Source organism: Stylophora pistillata, chromosome 11 (assembly GCF_964205215.1).
Source record: "Stylophora pistillata chromosome 11, jaStyPist1.2, whole genome shotgun sequence".
NCBI lineage: Eukaryota > Metazoa > Cnidaria > Anthozoa > Scleractinia > Pocilloporidae > Stylophora > Stylophora pistillata.
Genome location: NC_142529.1, coordinates 16,296,196 through 16,316,165, shown reverse-complemented (window position 1 = coordinate 16,316,165; position 19,970 = coordinate 16,296,196). Strand labels below are relative to the sequence as shown.

At 38.7% G+C, this 19,970-nt stretch overlaps 2 protein-coding genes and 1 pseudogene across 5 annotated transcripts; 1 reads left to right on the top strand and 2 right to left on the bottom strand.

Annotated features, from left to right (window-relative positions):
- Positions 1–3,906: 3,906 nt before the first annotated feature.
- On the top strand, positions 3,907–19,968 carry LOC111345753 (uncharacterized). 4 transcript variants are annotated; one of them, XM_022953034.2, is made up of 6 exons: positions 3,907–4,048; positions 9,070–9,201; positions 9,733–9,786; positions 15,857–15,926; positions 16,370–17,032; positions 17,677–19,968. In XM_022953034.2, the coding sequence occupies exons 2-6, from the start codon at positions 9,073–9,075 to the stop codon at positions 18,348–18,350; spliced, it is 1,590 nt and encodes a 529-aa protein (XP_022808769.1). In that variant the 5' UTR covers positions 3,907–4,048; positions 9,070–9,072; the 3' UTR covers positions 18,351–19,968. The 4 variants fall into 4 exon arrangements, with proteins under 4 accessions (XP_022808769.1, XP_088594367.1, XP_022808768.1 ...); XM_088738241.1 differs by having other exon boundaries at positions 9,064–9,201; positions 16,376–17,032; XM_022953033.2 differs by having other exon boundaries at positions 9,064–9,201.
- On the bottom strand, positions 11,435–13,705 carry LOC111345620 (uncharacterized). The gene has a single exon (XM_022952904.2). The coding sequence runs from the start codon at positions 13,703–13,705 to the stop codon at positions 11,450–11,452; it is 2,256 nt and encodes a 751-aa protein (XP_022808639.2). The 3' UTR covers positions 11,435–11,449.
- On the bottom strand, positions 14,864–15,554 carry LOC148720303 (uncharacterized; annotated as a pseudogene).
- Positions 19,969–19,970: the final 2 nt, after the last annotated feature.

Genomic DNA, 19,970 nt, shown 5'->3' with positions numbered 1-19,970 from the left:
AAGAATCGCCCGGCTTCCAAATCTAAAACCAGAATAAACCAGATATTTCGAATAAACAACCAGACTCATCGCTTGTCTGGGCTCTCTGTGGGAACGGTTTCACGTTTCGGAAGAGCTGTTCGCTTCAGTAGCAGAATAGGCCTTTTGCAGCTGGGGTCACGTGACCAATTTTAGATATATATTATGGGATACAACTTGAAGAATACCAGAGATGGAAAGAGCATATCGATATTACCCAAACGTCCAAGTTTGGGCCCCGAGAATTACAGAGTACTGTTTTTATAGCGGTTTGAACTTTCGGAAAATTTAGAGGATTTGTATGGAAAATGTTACTGGAGAGCAAGGCCTTCCTCTCCAGCAACTTCTTCCATATAAACCTTCTTATTTATTAAAAAATTCAGAGTGTCATCAAATCTCATTTTTGAATAATGGAGGCCTCAAACTTGGCCATTTTTTTATTTTCGAAATGCTTTTTCCTTTTCTGAATTCGGCTAAGTTATAGCCCATAATTTCATGAAAACTAGGTCACGTGATGGCTTAGCTGCAAAAGGCCTATTATAGTTTAGTTGCAGCGAATTGCTAAAGAAGCTCCTAGATGATAGCAATCGTCAAATAAACATTTCGCATTAAATTTAGCCGTAGGAGACCAAAGCGTACTATAAGAGTTTGTATGGACACAGGGGACCCATACAATCTGTTTGTGTAGCCGACCGTTGTTTTAATAAAGACTTGGAAAAAAAATCCAAATTTTGAAAACTAAGACTACTAGTCTCTGCGGAGTTCTATTGTTATCGCTATTGTTTTCATTGAACAAAGACTGAATGCATAATTAATGTATGGGGTTAGATGGTACTCTTGCCGTTTTTTTTTTTTAGCGATTTTGAATAAGTCTGATTTCGTCGTTAATGTAATACATTAAAGAAAGACAAGGGTGGAAGCCTTGTTTTGAAAGGGTTCAAGCGCCCGAGCGATTTTGACCCCGAAAATCGCATCGCTCCGCTTTCAAACTTCGCAGCATTAAGGTCAAAAGATGCACGATTCTCCTCGTACTTTCCAATCGAAAATCCATCCAAACGGACCGGAGCTAGCCCTCGAAGAAAATCAAAATCCCACAGTATTTCAGCGTCTGGGATGCGTAGCAAGATTCTCATGTGCCAGCCAGAAACCGTCACGTTGATTGCCTTTTTCTGATTGGACGACGTTAAACGATGACCAATTCAAAATATCTAACTAGGGTGGGGAACCATTGGCGTTTAATGACCCTTCAACTTTTTACCCACCAGACTCAGGTCGTGTGTCTTGACGCTCACCGGAAGCAACTTACATTTTCGCCTATTGTTCGCGTCCGCCAATGAATGAACAGGGAAACAGATTGTTTAGTACTCAATGGTATGAAGAGGAACAGTTTAGTATTCAAATGGTATGAAGAGGAACAGTTCAAAATACCAGGCAATGGTGTTGGGAAAACACAAAGGAACTGATGAACCAGTGTTTGAGTGTGAGGAGTCACAGCTTCCCATATCCAACACAGTGGAACTTCTTGGCGTGACAATCGATGATAAATTGAATTTTGAAAAGCACATTGCTAAAATATGTAGAAAAGTCAGTCAACATGTGGCTGTGTTAAAAAGGATGCAGAAAATGTTGTCTTTTGAGACTAGAAGGGATCTTTACAAAGCCTTCATTTTACCACACTTTAATTACTGCTCCGAAACGTGGCACTTCTGTAATAAGAAGTCAGGTGACAAGTTAGAGTTGGTGAACAAACGTGCGCTCCGTTTTGTTTTTAGAGATAAGTCCTCGCCTTATGAGGAACTTTGTAAGCGTATCGGTCTCTCAAGTCTTCGTGAACAGCGATTAGCGAAAATATTGGCCACTGTCTTTAAGATATTAACCAGTGATGCAGGACCAAAAAGCTTACGTGATCTTGTAACAGTTAGGTGCTCCACTTATAACCTTAGGGGCACCACAATACTGGACCTCCCAAAAGTAAAATCAACAACTTTTGGGCTAAGATCATGGAGATATGCTACATCGAAACTATGGAACGCTTTACCGGACGAGTCTCGAAAGATACAAACATTTACTACTTTTAAAATTTAGTTAAAAACATTAGATCTCACGGGACTCTAGCGCGGCGAGGATCTATTGTTAATTATATTTCCTGTTTTTAATGATTACATTTTATATATTCAACTCGGTGACTACATTGTTAAATTCTTATATTTTAATATTAGCTAGTTCTTAATTCTTAATTCATTTAAATTTATATACCTTCATAAGGCTTTATAATTTCCTTTTCTCTTTTTATTTCGTGGCGTACCTGTAAACTAGCTTTTAGCTAAGCGTTCTGACCACGTTAAATAAATTGATTGATTGATTGATTGAAATATTCCAATCACGGCTGATCGGTTAAAAGACTGAATGCACAGACCGAAATTTTCGCAGGGTAGAAGGGGCGGCGCAGAAAAAATTTACAGACAAATGTATGGAAAATTAGAAAAATTAATTGAGCGTCTTCTTTCCAACCTACATTCTTCAAATTTGATGAATACAATCTTCTGTTCTCAGTGTCTCAGTGTTTCCGAGGCGAAGTTGGGCCCAAAAACCCTCGAACATTGCTATTCGAACTATAAGCTGCAATTTAAAAATGGTTCATTTTTAGACTTCAGTTCCCCTTTAATGCTCTTCATTGATCGCTATCATCTCCGAGAGACACTTTTTTTCAGGGATCGAAGTGATCCGGAAGGCAGGTGTTATCGAACAAAAGAGTCAAAACAGAAAAAAACAAAAACAAAAAACAAAAAAAAACCAGCTATAAGAACCATGAAAATAACTCAATGACTGACGAAACTCGTTTAAAACCAGTCATGAAAAACAAATGAACTAGATCATCGTTTTAGAGCACAGAGATACAGCTGATTCAACGTAATAGTCAGTGTGTTTGAGTCTGCTGTGAGGGAATCTGAAACGGAACTTCAAGGATCATTTTTGCTGAAGTAAGGAATTAAGAAAATATGACCGGGATCGGGATTAGCCGGTAGAAACCCTCGGGATTGAGGGATGGAGGGAAAATTCCGGTCGGGATGGCGGGATTGAAGAACCCTATTGGGGACCCTCTGCGATGTCTCTGAATTCAGCGGCGATGGCTAAGAGGCTGGCCAGGCCATCGCATGAACTCCTGCTTAAAGCTCAGTATTGCAGGGACAGCGCGATGAATGATATGCCATACTTTTGATGTGGAGATACCATGACAAGTGTTGATCACGTGATAGAAGGTATTCAATGTTCCGAGGAAGTAAAGAAATACTAAAATTTGCTGTCTTGCCTTTAGTGCTCTGTTACGTCTCGTTCTACTGAAGCTCCAAACGCGGGCCTATTAATTCCAAAAGATGGACGATGGCGTCCACAGGCAGACGAAACTTCTCTCAAAATTCCCTTGGATCTTCGATGTTGGAAATTCCTAGGTTGACGGTTAACTCGGACGTATTAGCAGCTCGTCAAGTTCCTCTTCATTAAAAGATGGCATATAGTGACGCTTTAATCGCCTTTTTCAGAAGAGGTACTCAATGTTTACAAGTGACATACACCATGTATTTTTCACTTGGGATTTAATCGCCGGACCCTTGAAACAATACAAGTCGGACTCTTGTAAAAGTTTTATTAAATTTGATACTTACCATCTTTTACACTTGTAGCGTTACACCCCTGTAATTATAAGTCAGACACTTGGACTGGTAACCTGGACTTGTAACGATGTTTATTAAACTCGTTTTTGTCTGCACTTGTAAATAAAACGGTCCAACAATGGTAAAAGTGCGATTGAATTAACCCCAGCCTTGGCTGTACTGCTGAAGCCGACTGTGTGAATGTCAGCGGTTTTTGTGGGACCCAGTCACTCCTCAGGCACCTTGGGAATATGGCGGCGTGCATTCGTGAAAGAATGTAGTTCTTAGCCTATTGTATTTAGTTTAAATCCTTGGTAACTGAACCAAATTTTCAAGATCGAAATAATATTACAGACGCCAGAGGCCATAATCAAAAAACGGTGAGTGAATACGCAAGGTAGTGTCACTGATTCATAACTTCGCGGTCACAGAAAAAGTTTCTTTACGTGTTTGATTCCGATTACTTAATTAACGATGTATTACATACAGGAAGTAGTGTTAGTACCAGCTAGGCGGTTTATTTTGAGATATATGTGATCGGAAGAGTTTCAAAAAGGAAAAGGGGCCTGGGAAAAGCTTTAGATTCATTTTATGGAACGAAATAACGAACATTTATTCGGCTGTCGTACGGAACTAAGGATCTTGCTTCCAGACAAGCAAGCCTTAGCAAGCAAGCAAGCGTTAGCTTCTGGTTTGCGAGATATTTGTTAACAGGATTATGTTAGTGATCCTATCATATGCAGAAACTAAAACTGAAAATCATAGCAAGCAAGCAAGCGTTAGCTTCTGGTTTGCGAGATATTTGTTAACAGGATTATGTTAGTGATCATATCATATGCAGAAACTAAAACTGAAAATCATAGCTAGATGTCAAATTCCATAGAGATGACTTTTATTGTAGTTCTTATACCACAATGTATTCCAACTACCGACCAGTCTGCCAGAAGGCGGAATCATTATAGGCTTACTGTGTGGAATCCGAATAAAAGCCTTTTTTCAGGGAATAAGGCTGACACATGCTGTTTATTGTTAAGGGAAATTTTCTCCGGTAGCCAAGTTTGAATGAAAAGAGAACCCATAGGAACTTTATGAAGATTTTTAGACAGTAAATTGTAAATTAATTAGTTTAATTTAATAAGCCACTCGCTGGTTGCTTAACAAACTTAATCAAGAAACACAAAAATTATCGTTCTGTAATTGATTCAACAATTTTGTCCATGATTGGTACATGAGTCAAAGTTATTTGTGAATTGAATAAGAGGAGGATAGAAGAAAGAGACAGGAGAATATACATTGTACTGTACACATACATCAGCTCTGTGCAATGTGTCATGTTATTATATGGCTGTGTCTCACAAGGACTGGGAACTACAGAATTCACGAATTTGATTGGCTGAAATCAATATTGAAAGCGGTCTAGATTTTCCCATCAAGACCAGCTTGTCGATCGGTCTAGAAAAAAAGGTACAAAGAATATAAAAAATTGGCATATAAGACACAACCATATAATAAACACCCTATTAACCAAGCTAGGTTGGTCTGTATGGGAGAATCTTGACCTCGGTCGCTGGTACAGACCTCACTGCGTTCGGTCTGTACTGGTGATCTCAGTCAAGATTCTCCCTTACAGACCTCCCGCTCAGTTAATGAGAACTAAATAATAAAAAAACAACAATGACAGCTCTGGGCATTTGAATCTAACCAGGAAAATTTTGTGTACTTGGAACAGAATTCTGCAATCTCTGTTAGCTAATTAACACCCTATATAAATATCTTTAATTATGTCTTTACTCCTACAAAGATGCATGTGTAACTTTTCCTTGTGATTCTAATCTGTAATCAAAACTATAGCAAAATTTTCAGAGCAGTTGGTTGTCACCAATCCAATGTAAGCGCAGTGTACACGTCATGCTTGCAGTCAAACAGCATATTAATAGGACAGTGTTATACAACACATCATGCCTGTGTGATTGGACAAAACCTGTCATGTGGGGCAAGCTCTTGTGGGGCATTTCATCGAGTTAAATATTGTTGCTTTTTAAGGAAAGGTTGAACTAATTAACAATTGGTTCATGCTTTAGCGTGCACTGTCGAGTTATGGAGCACGTGAGAAGTTTGGAGAGCGCGAACGAAGCGTAAGAGTGGCCCGAGGCGATAGCCGAGGGCGACTCTAACTTCTTGAGTGCTTTAGAACATAGCCGGTGGAATTGTGCATCAAAATCCGACGCGAAAAACGGACAACAATATCAGTTGAAACGAATCGTGACGGCGCTGATGCAGAGTCTCCTTTTCCTTTGTTTTTCTCTTTTTCTGCCTCATTTAAGAACTGTAGCCCAAGGGAAAAGGTCAAAACATTGTCTTCGTTTTTGGACTAGTAGGCCGAGTTTCTGTTTGTATCCATTATTGTCGCGAAATGTATTATTTTTCCCCGCGCTAACAATGGCCGCTCGCGCGAAAAAAAAAATTTTTGGTGAAGTCGGATTTGCTGACGCTATCAACGTGCACTATCGGGATTTTGAGCACGCTTACATACAATGAATTTGATTGCACAACTCTGCTAGCTATGTTCTAATGCCAGTTGGATTCTTGGAATTTTGTTATAATTTTGATTAATTGGCATCAGGACTTGATGTCATCCAACTCTGTCAACAGGGATGTGGTCTAGCAGCGCCCAGTGGCCCCTGGCGCATTACTTTTGCTGTTGGGTGAATCAGGAATCTTAGTTTTTTCATGAAAGCATATGCTGGGCACCCTGGATTCCAGTTTCAGAGCACTGGGCTCCCCTTGATTTTTCTTAGAGCACAGCCTTGGTCTATTTTAAAACTTGTAATTCATTGATTGAACCTCCACTTCACAGTTAACCGATTTTGTCAATCCTTTCCAGGGCTCAGCACTAACTTTTCAATGTACTAGCCAAGTGGCTGGTGACTTCTTAGATGTTATGACAATGTCAGTTCGTTTACTAGCCAAACTGGCTGGTGGAAACTGAAAACCACTAACCAAAACTGAGTTTCTACTAGTCTGTGGCTAGTGGGCTACCGTTAGTGTCAAGCCCTGCTTTCATTCCTAAGATCTCATTTGTAGCTCTTGTTAATCTGCTACACAATTCTTATGATGTGGGGAGAATCTTGTATTGGATCAACCAATTTTCCCCTCATTGATATTTCTCTTTACTCTCCTTACTTGTCTGCTTGATATTGTATTGATACAGTAGGGAAAAAGTCTGAATTGGTCACTCTTGGGAGTCAAAGGGTTAATCAGCTCCGTGATTACAGTCACCTAATTGGACTCCACTCAGTCCTGTTATCGTTATTTATTATATGGCTGTGTCTCACAATGACTGGGAACTACCGAATTCACAAATTTGATTGGCTGAAATCAATATTGAAAGCGGTTTAGATTTTCCCATCTAGACCGGCATCTAGACCAGTCTAGAAAAAAAAGGTACAAAGAATATAAAAAATTGGCATATAAGACACGACCATATAATAAACATCTTATTAACCGAGCTAGGTCAGTCTGTATGGGAGAATCTTGACCTCGGTCGCTGGTACAGACCTCACTGCGTTCAGTCTGTACTGGCGACCTCAATCAAGATTCTCCCATACAGACCTCTCGCTTGGTTAATAAGAACTAATTAGATAATTAATTAATTAATTAACTAATTAATTGGAACACACATATGATTTTCACAAATTCAAATTCATTGATTTGTCACTTCGACAGGTTTAATACAAACGAACAACATAATGACCAACTCAGTATCTGCACTAGTATCGTAGAGGTCGTGGGCTCAAATACCATACAAGCCTGAATTTTTTTCAGGCCTTATTTCCACTACTATGCATTAAGTAGGGTTCGTTACTGTGAGGATCGCTTTCATACATACCGTTATTTACCTTGCAAACATCTTATCAGAAAAGATGAGCTTATTAGTGACAGGTTGAAATCTACAGCTGATTATAGAAAGGTTTATTGAAAAAAGCACCAGTACACGCCACAACTCCTGTAGGCAGTTTTCAGGTTGCAGCTCTCGGACTTCAGGATTTCAGGGAAATTTGAGAAACTATCACTGTCAGGAAAAAGGCATAGCGGGTTTGATGAATCTATTTTGTTCGATTCACAAGACAGACTTTTATTTCTAGTCTTGAGATGAAAAATGAGAAAAAAGAACAGACTGACCTTAATGAAAGACAAAATCAATGTAAACTCAAAGAGAGGGGATTCTAAGTGCCCTAATGAAAAAATGATTACAAAGTAATATAATTGTATTGTTTTGTTCCTCTTGCATTCATGTGCATGTTGGTATTCATCCCCTTCTTAACAATTGTTTTGTCAATATTTATTTGTTTCACCTATTACAATAGATTGATTACTGGATACCCAGATTACTGTTCAAGATTTTTACAGGCACTTTGACCTTCTTTGTTACAACCTTTCTGCAAACAGCTGTATGCATAAACTCAAATCCCTTGTTTAGTTTTGCCAGGAAATGTATGACACTTAGTACTAACTTAAAGAGAATCACTTCTGTAACTGTATCTGGGAGTTCAAAGGTAAAAGGACTTGCACCCTACTCACACCAGAAATGTGTTAAAGCTGTTTTGTTTAACAAAGTTTTCTTTTCGTTTAAATTTATAGCTTTATAGAGGCTGCTTAAACAGATTAATTTGGTAATATCAACTAAGTTGAAATTGTAAATTGGCCACTGTAACGGGTTAAAAAGCTGACATTTCGAGCGTTAGCCCTTCGTCATTCACTCTGACAAAGGGCTAACGCTCGAAACTGTCAGCTTTTTAACTCTTTACAGTGGCCAATTTACAATTTCAACTTAGTTGATATAACCAAATTACCTTGTTACCCCCACCGACGCAGCACCACAGTTTCTTTAGAAACTTACTCCCTTTATTCATTTGCTTAAACAGATGTTTGTCAATTTCAAAATTGATGTAGTATAAATTATTGAAAATACAAGTTGGTGAATACTTAAATCTTAGGGAAAATTCAGTTTTTCAGATCTTTGTTTCTAATTTTCATTCTATTAAAACTGGTTTAACTAAACGTGTTTTGTTGGTGTGATTGGGGTATGAGCCAGTCATCATCAAGTGTGGAGAAACAATTTGGCCCTTAGAAAAGGTTGTATGTCATAAAAAATATCACTACTGACAACAATTATGCTACTAAAAAAAACAAACAAACAAATAAAGTATCTTCAAGGTTTTTTTAAGGTTTTTTTTTTATTTTTTTTTTATTTATTTATTTGCCAGGGAGCTTACATTTTTTAGTGCAAAATTTATTCCAGGCTGAAATTTTTCCCCAAATCATGGAATGGAACGAAGAAAAGTTAAATGTGTTCAGGTTCACAAATAGTCTTTACCACCTATTTCTTTACTAGTTGCAGGTCATGCACTCCAATACCTCTTATAACACATACACTGTGGAGAATGCTGAGTCATATCATGAAGTCTTCAAAGTTCTTGATAGTCTTGGAATGGCAGACTTAAAAGTGACTTTCCAGGAACACTGTATTCAGGTATCTGATAATAGCATTTACACATAGTGACTAAACCTTCTAAAGGTAAAGCCAAGTGGCCCAACAGGCTGACAATTTACTCTGGTTTCTGAAGCATGAAGCAACTAGGAGTATTTCTACTCCCCCCTGGATGGGATGCTAGTACATTGCAGGGTTACCCCCCAGCATGAAATTTACCAGTACCCATTTAAGCTGGGTGAAAAGAGGCACTAGGGAAGAACACAACACATTATGTCCACAGCCAGGGCTCAAAACTGGACCACTCAATCCCAAGTTGAGTGCACTAACCATGAGGCCACCATGCCTCACACCACTGGACCCTCTAGCATGCAGTCAGCGAGCCACTTTGTGAATGTGCCTATGCTTTAGACAAGAGACATCTTTAATCATGAATGCACAATTGCTGATAATACAATCTGATACATGATGTTCCAAGTACTTGAAGGTTCTACTTACATGCAAGTCATGCGCATGTGCATACATGTGTAGGTCTGTGTTGTTCACTACTGTGGGACATTTTTTCTTTTAAAGGACCAAACATTGCATTATGTTGAAACAGAAGATGAGCTTAAACAACTACTGAGGGTACAGTTGATCTTTTTTATTTATATTTACTTTTAAATTGATCATAACATGAAACAGTGTCACACTGTCATCAAAAACATTTTCTAGACAGTTTGCAGATGTTCCATGTCTATTATTATAATAGTGTTCCAGCATTGAACTTTACAATTGAATGTTTCTTGAAATCACTTCTTTGTTTACAATTTGTTAGCTTTTATAAGTGACTTTAAATCAGCTGCATACAAAAAATGTATGGTATTATTGATTAATTATTTACTTGCATTATAATACAATTCTATAGGGTTTCCTCTGATGTACGTCTATTCTTTACCTTTTTCTTAACTTGGCTATACCTATGAAGCTTGCAGTTGTTTGTCATGTTTCATGGGTTAGAGCTAGACTGGTATTAATGCAATATGCATGCAATATCCATGCAATATGCATGTCCAGTTAACTCTTCCACTCCCAAGATCTCATTAATTCTCCTTACTGTCTGACTCACAATTCTTATGAAGTGAGTTTGGAGGATTTGTTTTGGATCAACTGATGATTCCCTTCAGGGCGCGACACTAACTTTTCAACTTACTAGCCAAGTGGCCAGTGACAACCTACGTGTCATGACAATTTCAGTTTGTTTACTAGCCAAATTGGCTCGTGGAAATTAAAAACCACAAGCCAAAACTGAATTTCTACTAGTCTGTGGCTAGTTGGGTACTGTTAGTGTCAAGCCCTGCCCTTTATTGATAATTAAACAAAACTCTCTACTTGGTGCGAGAATTTTATGCACACACATTTGTCCCTGGACATTAACTGTTCCAAGATGCCAACAATTTTCCAAGAGCAAAGCTTGAGGAAAACTGTTAGAGTTTACGAACAGCTTTTTTTGCTGCGTGGCATCTTTTCTTTTGAGTGTTCTCTGGTACAACCTTATGAACGAAAAAAATATTTCTCTTCTACAGATCTGTAACAACCACTAAACCATCTCTCATATTGAATTAAGGTGGCTCCATATAGTATTTTACAAGGCTTTGGGTAGTACATATGCATGAATAATTCAGTCTCCCTTGGCAAATGTTTATCTCACAGCACTCGATAGAAGATCAGTAATGAAAGCCTACAGCCTTAGACTCTATATGGAAGACCCTTTCAGAACCTTAAAGTTGTTGCTATGGCAACTATTGATAGAAATGCTTGGCTTGTTTTTTTTACCTACCTGACTTCTAGATGGTGTTTCTCGGTTTCTACGCGGTAAATTTTCTTTGTTTTTGGGGAAACAGAGTTAACATTCAAGGAGTTTCAACTGATAAAGGCACAAGAAAATCTGTACATAATTTTCGGAGTAATTCGCAATTTTCATTTTTGACACGTATTACATTTATGTATGTATAAAATTCGATGATTTTTTTTGTAAGAGCTAGAAAAAGAAAAATTCCATCTATGTGCCAATTTTCAAAAAAATTCACCGTCTGGAACGCGCCCAATATGCGCCTTTAGATCACTCTAAAACCCTCGTTTTTCGTGACGTCATCAAAACAGAAATTCTTCAAGTTACGGTAATGCGCATGCTCTCGTCGCTCTTTCTTCAGCACGTGCTAGCTGAAAATTAGCCGAGAAATAGACGCTTACTTTTCCCCACCACAGCGAAGAGTATACCTGCGTGTGGAAAAACATATGGAAATGCGTGTTAACTTGTAGTTTCCTCCGCTGCTTTGAAGTTTTCAACGAACTTGGCTAAAATACGGGTTGTTTTTGTTACTCGCGGGGCTTTGCAAGTTGTTGAAGATGGAGGGAGAGACAATACGCCAACAAGCCCTTTTGCTCCGAACTTCTCGAAAACATTTTTGAGATCTCGGTATGAAATGCCACTTCCGGCTATTTTTTTAGTAATTTGTTGCTTGATGGGAAATTCTGCGTTTGTTGGATGGTAAAGAGTTCCTCGGAACTTCTGCAGGAGTTCATAGCGACGATCAAGGTATTTCATGTCGTTTTCTGCGTACTGTGTTGATGACATGTTTTCTATCAACATGTCCTCTGAAACGTTCAAACAGGAGTCAAAGACTATTCTTCTTAAAGCTTTAACATCCTCCATTGCATCGTGTGCGGGGAAAGGTTCATGGAAAAGTGTCTGGTAAATGGATTGTTGATTTAATTTAACTGTGGAACCATCCGATGAGACCAGAGAGGGATGTTTACGTTTGACCAAGTTCTTCATCACAGGGAGAGTGTCAGAAAAGAAAACGTTACGACAGGAAAGTTTTTCACAAAGTTGATGTCCACCTTGACGAAGAAGGGTTGGAGTATCGAAAACCCGAGAGTTGTGCCCGATTAAAACAGTATAAATATTATTATCGCTTTTCACAAGCCTGACAGTTTTCTCCAAGAAGGTTAGAAAATTTTCCAGTGACTTTCCAAGTGACGCAGTTTCTACTGGTTGATTGTCTTTGAACAGGGTCCTGACTCCTCTGGCTGTTCGGACACTTAAACCATTTACCCTTGTAGCATGAGTTTCTACATCCCTCAAAGGCAATATATAGTTGTTGAAACAGTGCAAACCTGATTGATCAACTGCTGAAAGTTGACATATTTCTGCGGTTTTTCCACACGTGTTTGTCTCAATATCGTAAATTACGAAATTGTAAGCAGTGTTTCTGTCATAGGGAAATTTCTCCACCACTGGTCTCATTGTTAATTCAGGAATGCATGTTTCAAAGGTTTTCAGCTCCTCACTTGAAATTTTCAAATTGATGATGTCAAATTCTTGGATCAGTTTGGTAGAATCGTTTCGATTAAGGTTAAGTCCTATTCCACTTTGGTATGTGTTTCCTTCTTTAGCTTGTTTTTTACCTGTAAGAGTTAAGTTCTGCTTATGTAGTTGAGCTCTTTGGCGTTTGAAATTAATGCTGGTTTTTCTAAGTTTGTCATGGGTAGCCTTGTGATCCATCCTTTCAATGTGGCTGATACAGTGTATACCAGGTTCAATGTTGAGGCTCTCAAGTGTTTGGCTAATGTACTGGTATCCAAGGTTTACTTGGGAGATGCCACAGGCCACTCGGAAGTCATTACTTGCACTTGCCCCATAGTATCTAATTTTGGGGTTTTTTGACCCTGTAACACTGTTTAAGGCCTTGTTTCTCTGCGAATTTGCCCCAGGTGATAACTTTGCAACTACTACATCAGTACAATATTCATCAAAAATTCTCTCCATAGCTTTCCTCAAGTCATCACCATAGAGATCTTTGCCATAGGGTAAGTCAGAGTGTTTATAGTTAATAGGGTCTTTCTTGGCACCACACCAGGATTCATTGCAATTTGTGTGGTTTCCAAAGGAGTGTGGTAGAATGCCTTTTAAGGATTTTTGAAGGGCTGATGGATTCCCCTTATTTTGAGACACACTATAAGAAAAACATTTGACCAAGTAGTTGACAACTTTCTGTGAGAGAGCTGATGAATTTACAAATTTTCCACGTTGGCTTAGGTTATACAACCTTGTAGTTAGTGATCTTTTGGCATGCACAATGTCTGTCCACTTTTCTACAGGATAAGGGACATTCTCTTTTATATGTGCAGCTGTTGTGGAGTCTTCATCTCCGACAAAAACAGATAGTTTGACTCTAGAATTTAGGCTTTCAGTAAACAAATGGACTGCTGCCATAGGCTCCATTGCCTTTGATGATGCTGTATGATTGAGTCGACAATTGTGTTGCTTCGCTTCTTTTCCAGTTTTTCTAGTATTTGTGCAAACCGTGCAGGATTTTGTTCTTGTAGTATAATCCATAACTTTCCCATAAGTTAAACCCATCACTGCAGCTTGACCAGTTGACGAGTTATGCCCCTTTCCTCGTTTTTGCCAACCCATGTCATATGAGCAGGGGATATTGATGCAGCCTTGGTCATCTGCTTTTGCACCTTTTTTGATAGCAGCATTTCTTTCTTCTGACATTGCAGTTTTGCAACTTTTTTTCGCTACTTGCTCTACTGCATGCCCAATTTTATTTTCTCTACTCTTGAAAGTTACCGGGTTCACAGAGGGAATATTTAATGTACACAGTAAATTATTTAGGTGGGTTTCACCGATTCCTGTGTGTAGACACCCAAGAACAGTTCTTGAATTAACATCATGACTGAGAGGACCTCTTTGACCACTCCTGTGTTCACTGGAGGTCTTGACAACATTCTTTCTACCACACGCTGCACAGGTAACTGAGAACACTGAGGCTAACCCATATTTTTTTTCTTCTGTTGTGTTCCACAGTGACAAATTGGCTGAAAGTGACAATATTGATACTCAAGAAAATTTTACACTTAATTCTGGCAGTTTGTCTTCTCTTTTGAAATAAATGAGCAAAGGTAAATTTTTATGCAAAATTAACAAAATTTTACAAAAGCAGTAAATGCTACTTGTGGTTTGTGGAAAATTTACAATGCTTGTTTGTTCCAAATTTGCCAAAAAACAATTTTTGTTGCTATCAATAGAAATACAATTGTGTGACACTTGGTATACGGTAAGAACTTGCCCAAAAATTTATTGCTTATGAGAAGTTTTGTAATGTTTTGAAGATGTACATGTTTAATTAATCACATAACTGTTTCTTGGAAACCTGTTCATTTTATAGCCTCAAAGTTATGTGTACATGTACTTACCATAAAACTGAGAATTCATTTTGACTTTTCTTTAGTTGTGATTTTCTTTGGGCAGATAAAAATTGTTTCTTCTTACCTGCTTTACAGTGCTAACAACATTTTAATGAACTTCTCAAAACATCTAAGTCCATAATTCTACTTCCATGTGGAATGCAATTTTCCTTCTTTGTTTGTTTCTGATTAAAATTCAATATTTGTACGTGTTAATGGTAATTGTATTATTAGGTTGTAACTGTAACCAAACATTTGTTGGAATTTTAAAATGAAATGTCAAAATGTTTAGGTGTAATCATATTGACGAAACAACTTGCTATGAACTATTTGTGGTATAATACAAAAATTCTATTGGAAAATTCATTACTTGATGAGGGAATTCCGCATTAAATTGCATGCAAAAACTGATATCAAGTACAATTTAAGGCGGAATTCACGAGTGAAGTAATGGATTTTTGCAATTCTGTGCTAAATACCTCGCTTCGTTAACCAATCAGAATGCAATGTCAATCAGAAAGTCAATGATGCGATTCAAATTGAGAACAATTTTTAGAGCAAAGAAAGACTTAAGGAAGCACTTTTCTAAAAACTTTTAGGTGAATTGCTAGGTGCCACACATAGTGAAAACAAACTTTAAACTACACCTGACTTAAACGGGTTTCTCTTTTTTTCGGTGGCGACCAATCTTCTACCATCCCATTAAAATCTAATTTCCTCTTTGCCCTCCACTCCTTTATCCCACGAGTCCTGTCCTCCCCGTTTCCACTTCGAGTGGGTTTCTTATGTGAAAACCGACCCTTTTCGTCACGCATTGGTGGTTGTTTTTCCTGTGTCAGTTGCACCTCTGCAGACACTCCAGCCGTTTTCAGTGTATCATCGCCCATGGAGCTCAAAGCGAAGCCTCCAACCATAAAAAGTGCACCGTGACCACTCTGCGACTTCCTTCGCGTTCAATCACGATCGTCTACCCTCTGATATCGGCGCAATAAATGCTGCGAATTTACTCCTCAGTTTAAGCACGTCAAGAGAAGACGAAAGAAGTGTATCTTCAAGCACTTTTTTAGGAGTTTGTAAGTGGAACGCGACTCGCGATAAAAGTCTCGCCGCCATGTTTATTTTTGTTTTTCTTTTAAATACTCGCGCGCTCGCGCCATTCGTACCCATGCTTCGCGCGCCGAAAAACTATATAGAGCCACCTTAAGCCCATAGTTGGCCAAAACCAAGGGCTAGTCTTGCTACATTTAGCCTGTTACTTTATCGTATCATTTAACCATGACCATGATATTTTTTTTTTAAAAATATTGTACAGTTTTTCAAAATGCCATTAAAGAAATTTGTTCACCATCTTATTGCCAGTGTTGCATGTTATCCAATATTAACATCCCTGTACTTGGGCAAGACTGCTGACTAAGGGATTTTATTCTTCAGCTAAGTCTTACATTGTGTCTGGTTGCAGGAGATTGGTATTCCCCTTGGACGATGTATTCCAATCATGAAATCATGGAGGAAACGTTATTCCAGTCAAGGTGAATAAAATCAGGATAGATTTGAATTGATTGTGACACACTAAGTTACTAAACCTTTAACAAAAACAGCAAGCTTAGTTTCACTATCCAGTGCTCGTAAAAGGTATTCTTTTATCTGAGGGAGAGTGTGAGGGGGGACCACACACTGCATAGAAAGCCGAGTGGGTTAACACTTTCACTTTTAGAAGTGATTAATAAGCCACTTACAATAAGGGAACTTTTTCATTTAGTGACATAAAGAGGAAAACAAAAGAAGAAGAAAGAAAAATACCTTTAAGAGCCAGTGAGAACAAACTGCCTGAAGCGCGGGAAAATGCAGACAACCCAATCATGAGGGGACATTCTTGAAATTTCTCTATCAATACATGTGCATTGTCAATTTTCAGAAAAAATATATAAATATTATTACTCACTCTGAATCATGATACCTTCTGTCTTTTTAGAAACAGTTAGAAGCAAAGATAAGGTTTCAACAGCTGAGAATTACTCACAGACCTCCATAGTTACCATGGACGCAAGTATACAAACTGAAGATATATTAATTAGTGCTGCTGATTATAACAAAATTCTTAACAGTGAGCTTAACACTCAACTGGCAGAGCTTAACAATCAACAAGAGCTTCTTAATCATTATGCTGCTCTGGCTAGTGGCGAGTTTAATTTAAAACTGACGGAGGCGCAAAGTGGAACCTTCACCTCTGGGCAGGTCCCTTCCTCATATGGTACACAGTCCTTGGACCCTTATACTGCTCAGCTCTGGTCCAATTTAAATCAGTACCAAGATCAATATAATATGTGTGGAGGCTTCTTGCAGGGAAGCACGGCTAATGTCGCAGGAGGAGTTATCCCGGACAGTAATGGGGGTGAGGCGTCCTCGGTTAGATATAATCAAAATATGAGTGATGTCAATCATGTGATGGTACCATCTCCACCTTCTCCGGTACCTTCTCAAGATATGGGGCAGTATCAGAGAGTGACAGCCAATGTCTCTAATCGTAAGGACGTTGTTGATGAGAGAGAAGACCAGGCTATTGAACAGTCGTTAAAAGACTTTGAAACAATGGAAATGGAGTCTCAACATTCGTATGCCTCAGCTGTTAATTCCGGTGAGTGACCCAAAGCCAGAGATCACGGTAAACTCAGACATGGGGCCCATTTCTCGAAAGTCCCGTGACTTAACGGGCCCGTTTTCATTCAAGATGGGGATTTCAAAAGTTTTGAAAATGATGCAATAAAACTATCTGGTCTCGCACACGATAGCCTGTAGAGCAGGCGCTTTAAAAGAGCGAGTTAGCGTTACAAACTCCCGATTGCTTATCCGGCCGGCCTTGTTTAATTTAGAGATAGAGTGGACGGTGGGGCGGGGGTAAGGAAAGGCGAGAGGATTTATTTGTTTTTTACAGTAATTTTATTTCCCCACCTCCTTCCGTCTCGTTCTTTTGACTGTCACTCACACCCTAGGTACAAATATCTTTCTCTCCCAACCTGCTGCTGTAAAAATTAAAGATGGTAGCTGTGATCTTCATCAAGAAAAACAACTAAGCACTCGCTAATCACAATCACGCTTGCTCTACAGGCTACGTATACATGAAGTCGAATAATGTAAACTCACAACCATGTTCATATTATCTTATCTTGTATCTAGTGTTACCACCATAACGTTTTTCCTAACATAGCAGTACACACTCGTCATTCTAATCGTATTATCAAAACAGTTGTCAGACGTAAATTATACTCAATGTCTTTACAGAGACAGCAGACCTTAGTCAAGACAGTCAGCACAGTTATGGTTCCAACACGGAGCAGCACTCCTCTTATTATATGCAGTCAAGTCAGAGAATGCCTTTACCCTATACCAGTCGTTCTTCAGTTCGTTCAACCCAAACCACATCAAGGCCAGTGCCGTCTGAAAAATCCGACTCCAGCCGCTTTGCCAAATGCGATGATATATCTCTGGATAGCGGAACAACAAGGCTCCCATCAAGTATACAGAGTGTTGGGCCACAAACCCTGCAGGGATATTTAGATAGTTTGCCAGAATCGAACGAATACAAGGAAGCTATGAAGAGCAAAAACCCCAAAAAGGGATGGAAACCAATTGACGGGAAACACATTCAGTCTGGGAAAAAGGTGGCATTCAAACCAGTATACTGGGATAAAGAAGGGCGCATGCGCCATGGGGTAGCTGTCAGGGGATCGGATAAATCCGAGGAGTGCTGGCGCCATGTAGAGGGGAAGGCTCCAGCTGGCTGTACATTTGCACACTCTCGTCTGGGTGATACCCTGCAGTTTGTTTGCGTCAAGTGCTCTTATGAGAGGAACCCTTATGACTGGTGCTCAGACAAGACGAAACATAAACAATATATATTTAATCTTGGTCCGTATCGTAACTTAGAGGGTGGAGTATGGAAGAAAATTTCTTGAAATAACACTTTGTGGTGAAGCTTGCTTTACAACTGTTCAGGTGAATTGTATCAGTAGTCAGTGGTCTGCGTTAGAGCAGTATTCATTTGAGTGTCGAAAAATCAGGACCAAAGTAACCCCAGCGACCAATCAAAAGAAAGGTTTACATTATTATTAGCTAATGAGAACTCAGAACGAAACCTAACAAACTCCTTGAAGGCGGGAAAACGCGTATGACCAAATCGTTATTGTTTTTAGTTTTGCATCTGATTGGTTAATAAGAGGATGGTGTGAGTTTTCTGAACCAATCACAGAGCAAAGTTAAGCGAAATCTCGGATTACTTTAGACGCTCATTTGGAAATTGACCTTTTTTAGCTATGAGCGAGTTATTATATTTTGATTTTTTTCAGCATGTGATAAAAGGTTGTAGGAAGCATGATGGCTGATGTGGCACATATGTGCAAGGATTTTGGGCTTTTGTTATGAGGTTAATTTTTTGTGTGGTGGTTAACTTGTCAATCTGAGCACAGCACTAAAAGAAGGGTGATGGTAAAAAGAAGGGAAAGAAAGGCCACGTTGATAAACAGAAAATAGAAACTGCACAAGACATTGAAATTAATGTTCTTTACACAAGTTACGACCACTTCCGGTGTTTTCTGTGGGTAAAAGGGAATTTTGAAGACAGACACCCACATACTGTGTATAAAACAGAGTAGCTTCTACATTCATGTTTAGGTACTAATAATTTTATTCCTTCCAATTTTTTTTTTTTTTTTATGGTTGTGGTTAGTCTTCCTAGTCGTCTCGCCATGCTTATAATATAATTTGTCATTCGAGAACGACGCCAAAAAGGCCTATTTTCGCACGCACGAAGTAATTAGGTTGGTGTATTGAGAAAGAAGTCTCGTGACGGTGGTATACGCAGGTTAAGTGTTGGTATTAATTTACTGTTTGTTGCGGTGAGGATTTGGAGAGGTGCTCCTCCATCTTTTGAGTACTTCTTAAGATGTTGGTTGTTTTTAAACGAGAATGAAACCGAAAATATAAATTTTCCAAGGCTAAATGAGCCCGAAAGAGATGGTAATAGGGCAATAGGAAAAAGATAAAGGGTTGAGTATTTATAAGGACTGTGTAAGAGATAAAAGTTGGAGTATCTTTTGGGATTGCAAGTGTCAAACAGACGATAACCAAATCGGTATTCGGAGCTCAAAGCCCAGATCACGTTCTATGTTTTAGTATTATTATTATTCTGTCAGTGTTCAATTTTATTACTGTGCCCTTTTACTTTATTGATCATTCCATGGAACTTATCTTTTTACAATTGTTGTGGTGTTGCACTGTGTCTGAGATTCGGATTTCAATTTTTAGAAACCTGGAAAACATTTCATTTGGTTGCACTTACAGCCACGTGCAACAATTCTACTACTAACTGATTTTATAACACGAAATTTAAAGCGACTGGTTCTTTTCAGGGAGTGTATTATTACTTAGGATAGCAACGTACTTAGATGAGTTTCCCTGTATGGTGTGGACCTCTAAAATCGCCTAAAACACACGATTTCCTTGTTAAACGGGATCGCAGTGCAAGACCACAGTGTAATACGCTGATTCTTGGAAATAAACATTTTTCATTCTTGACA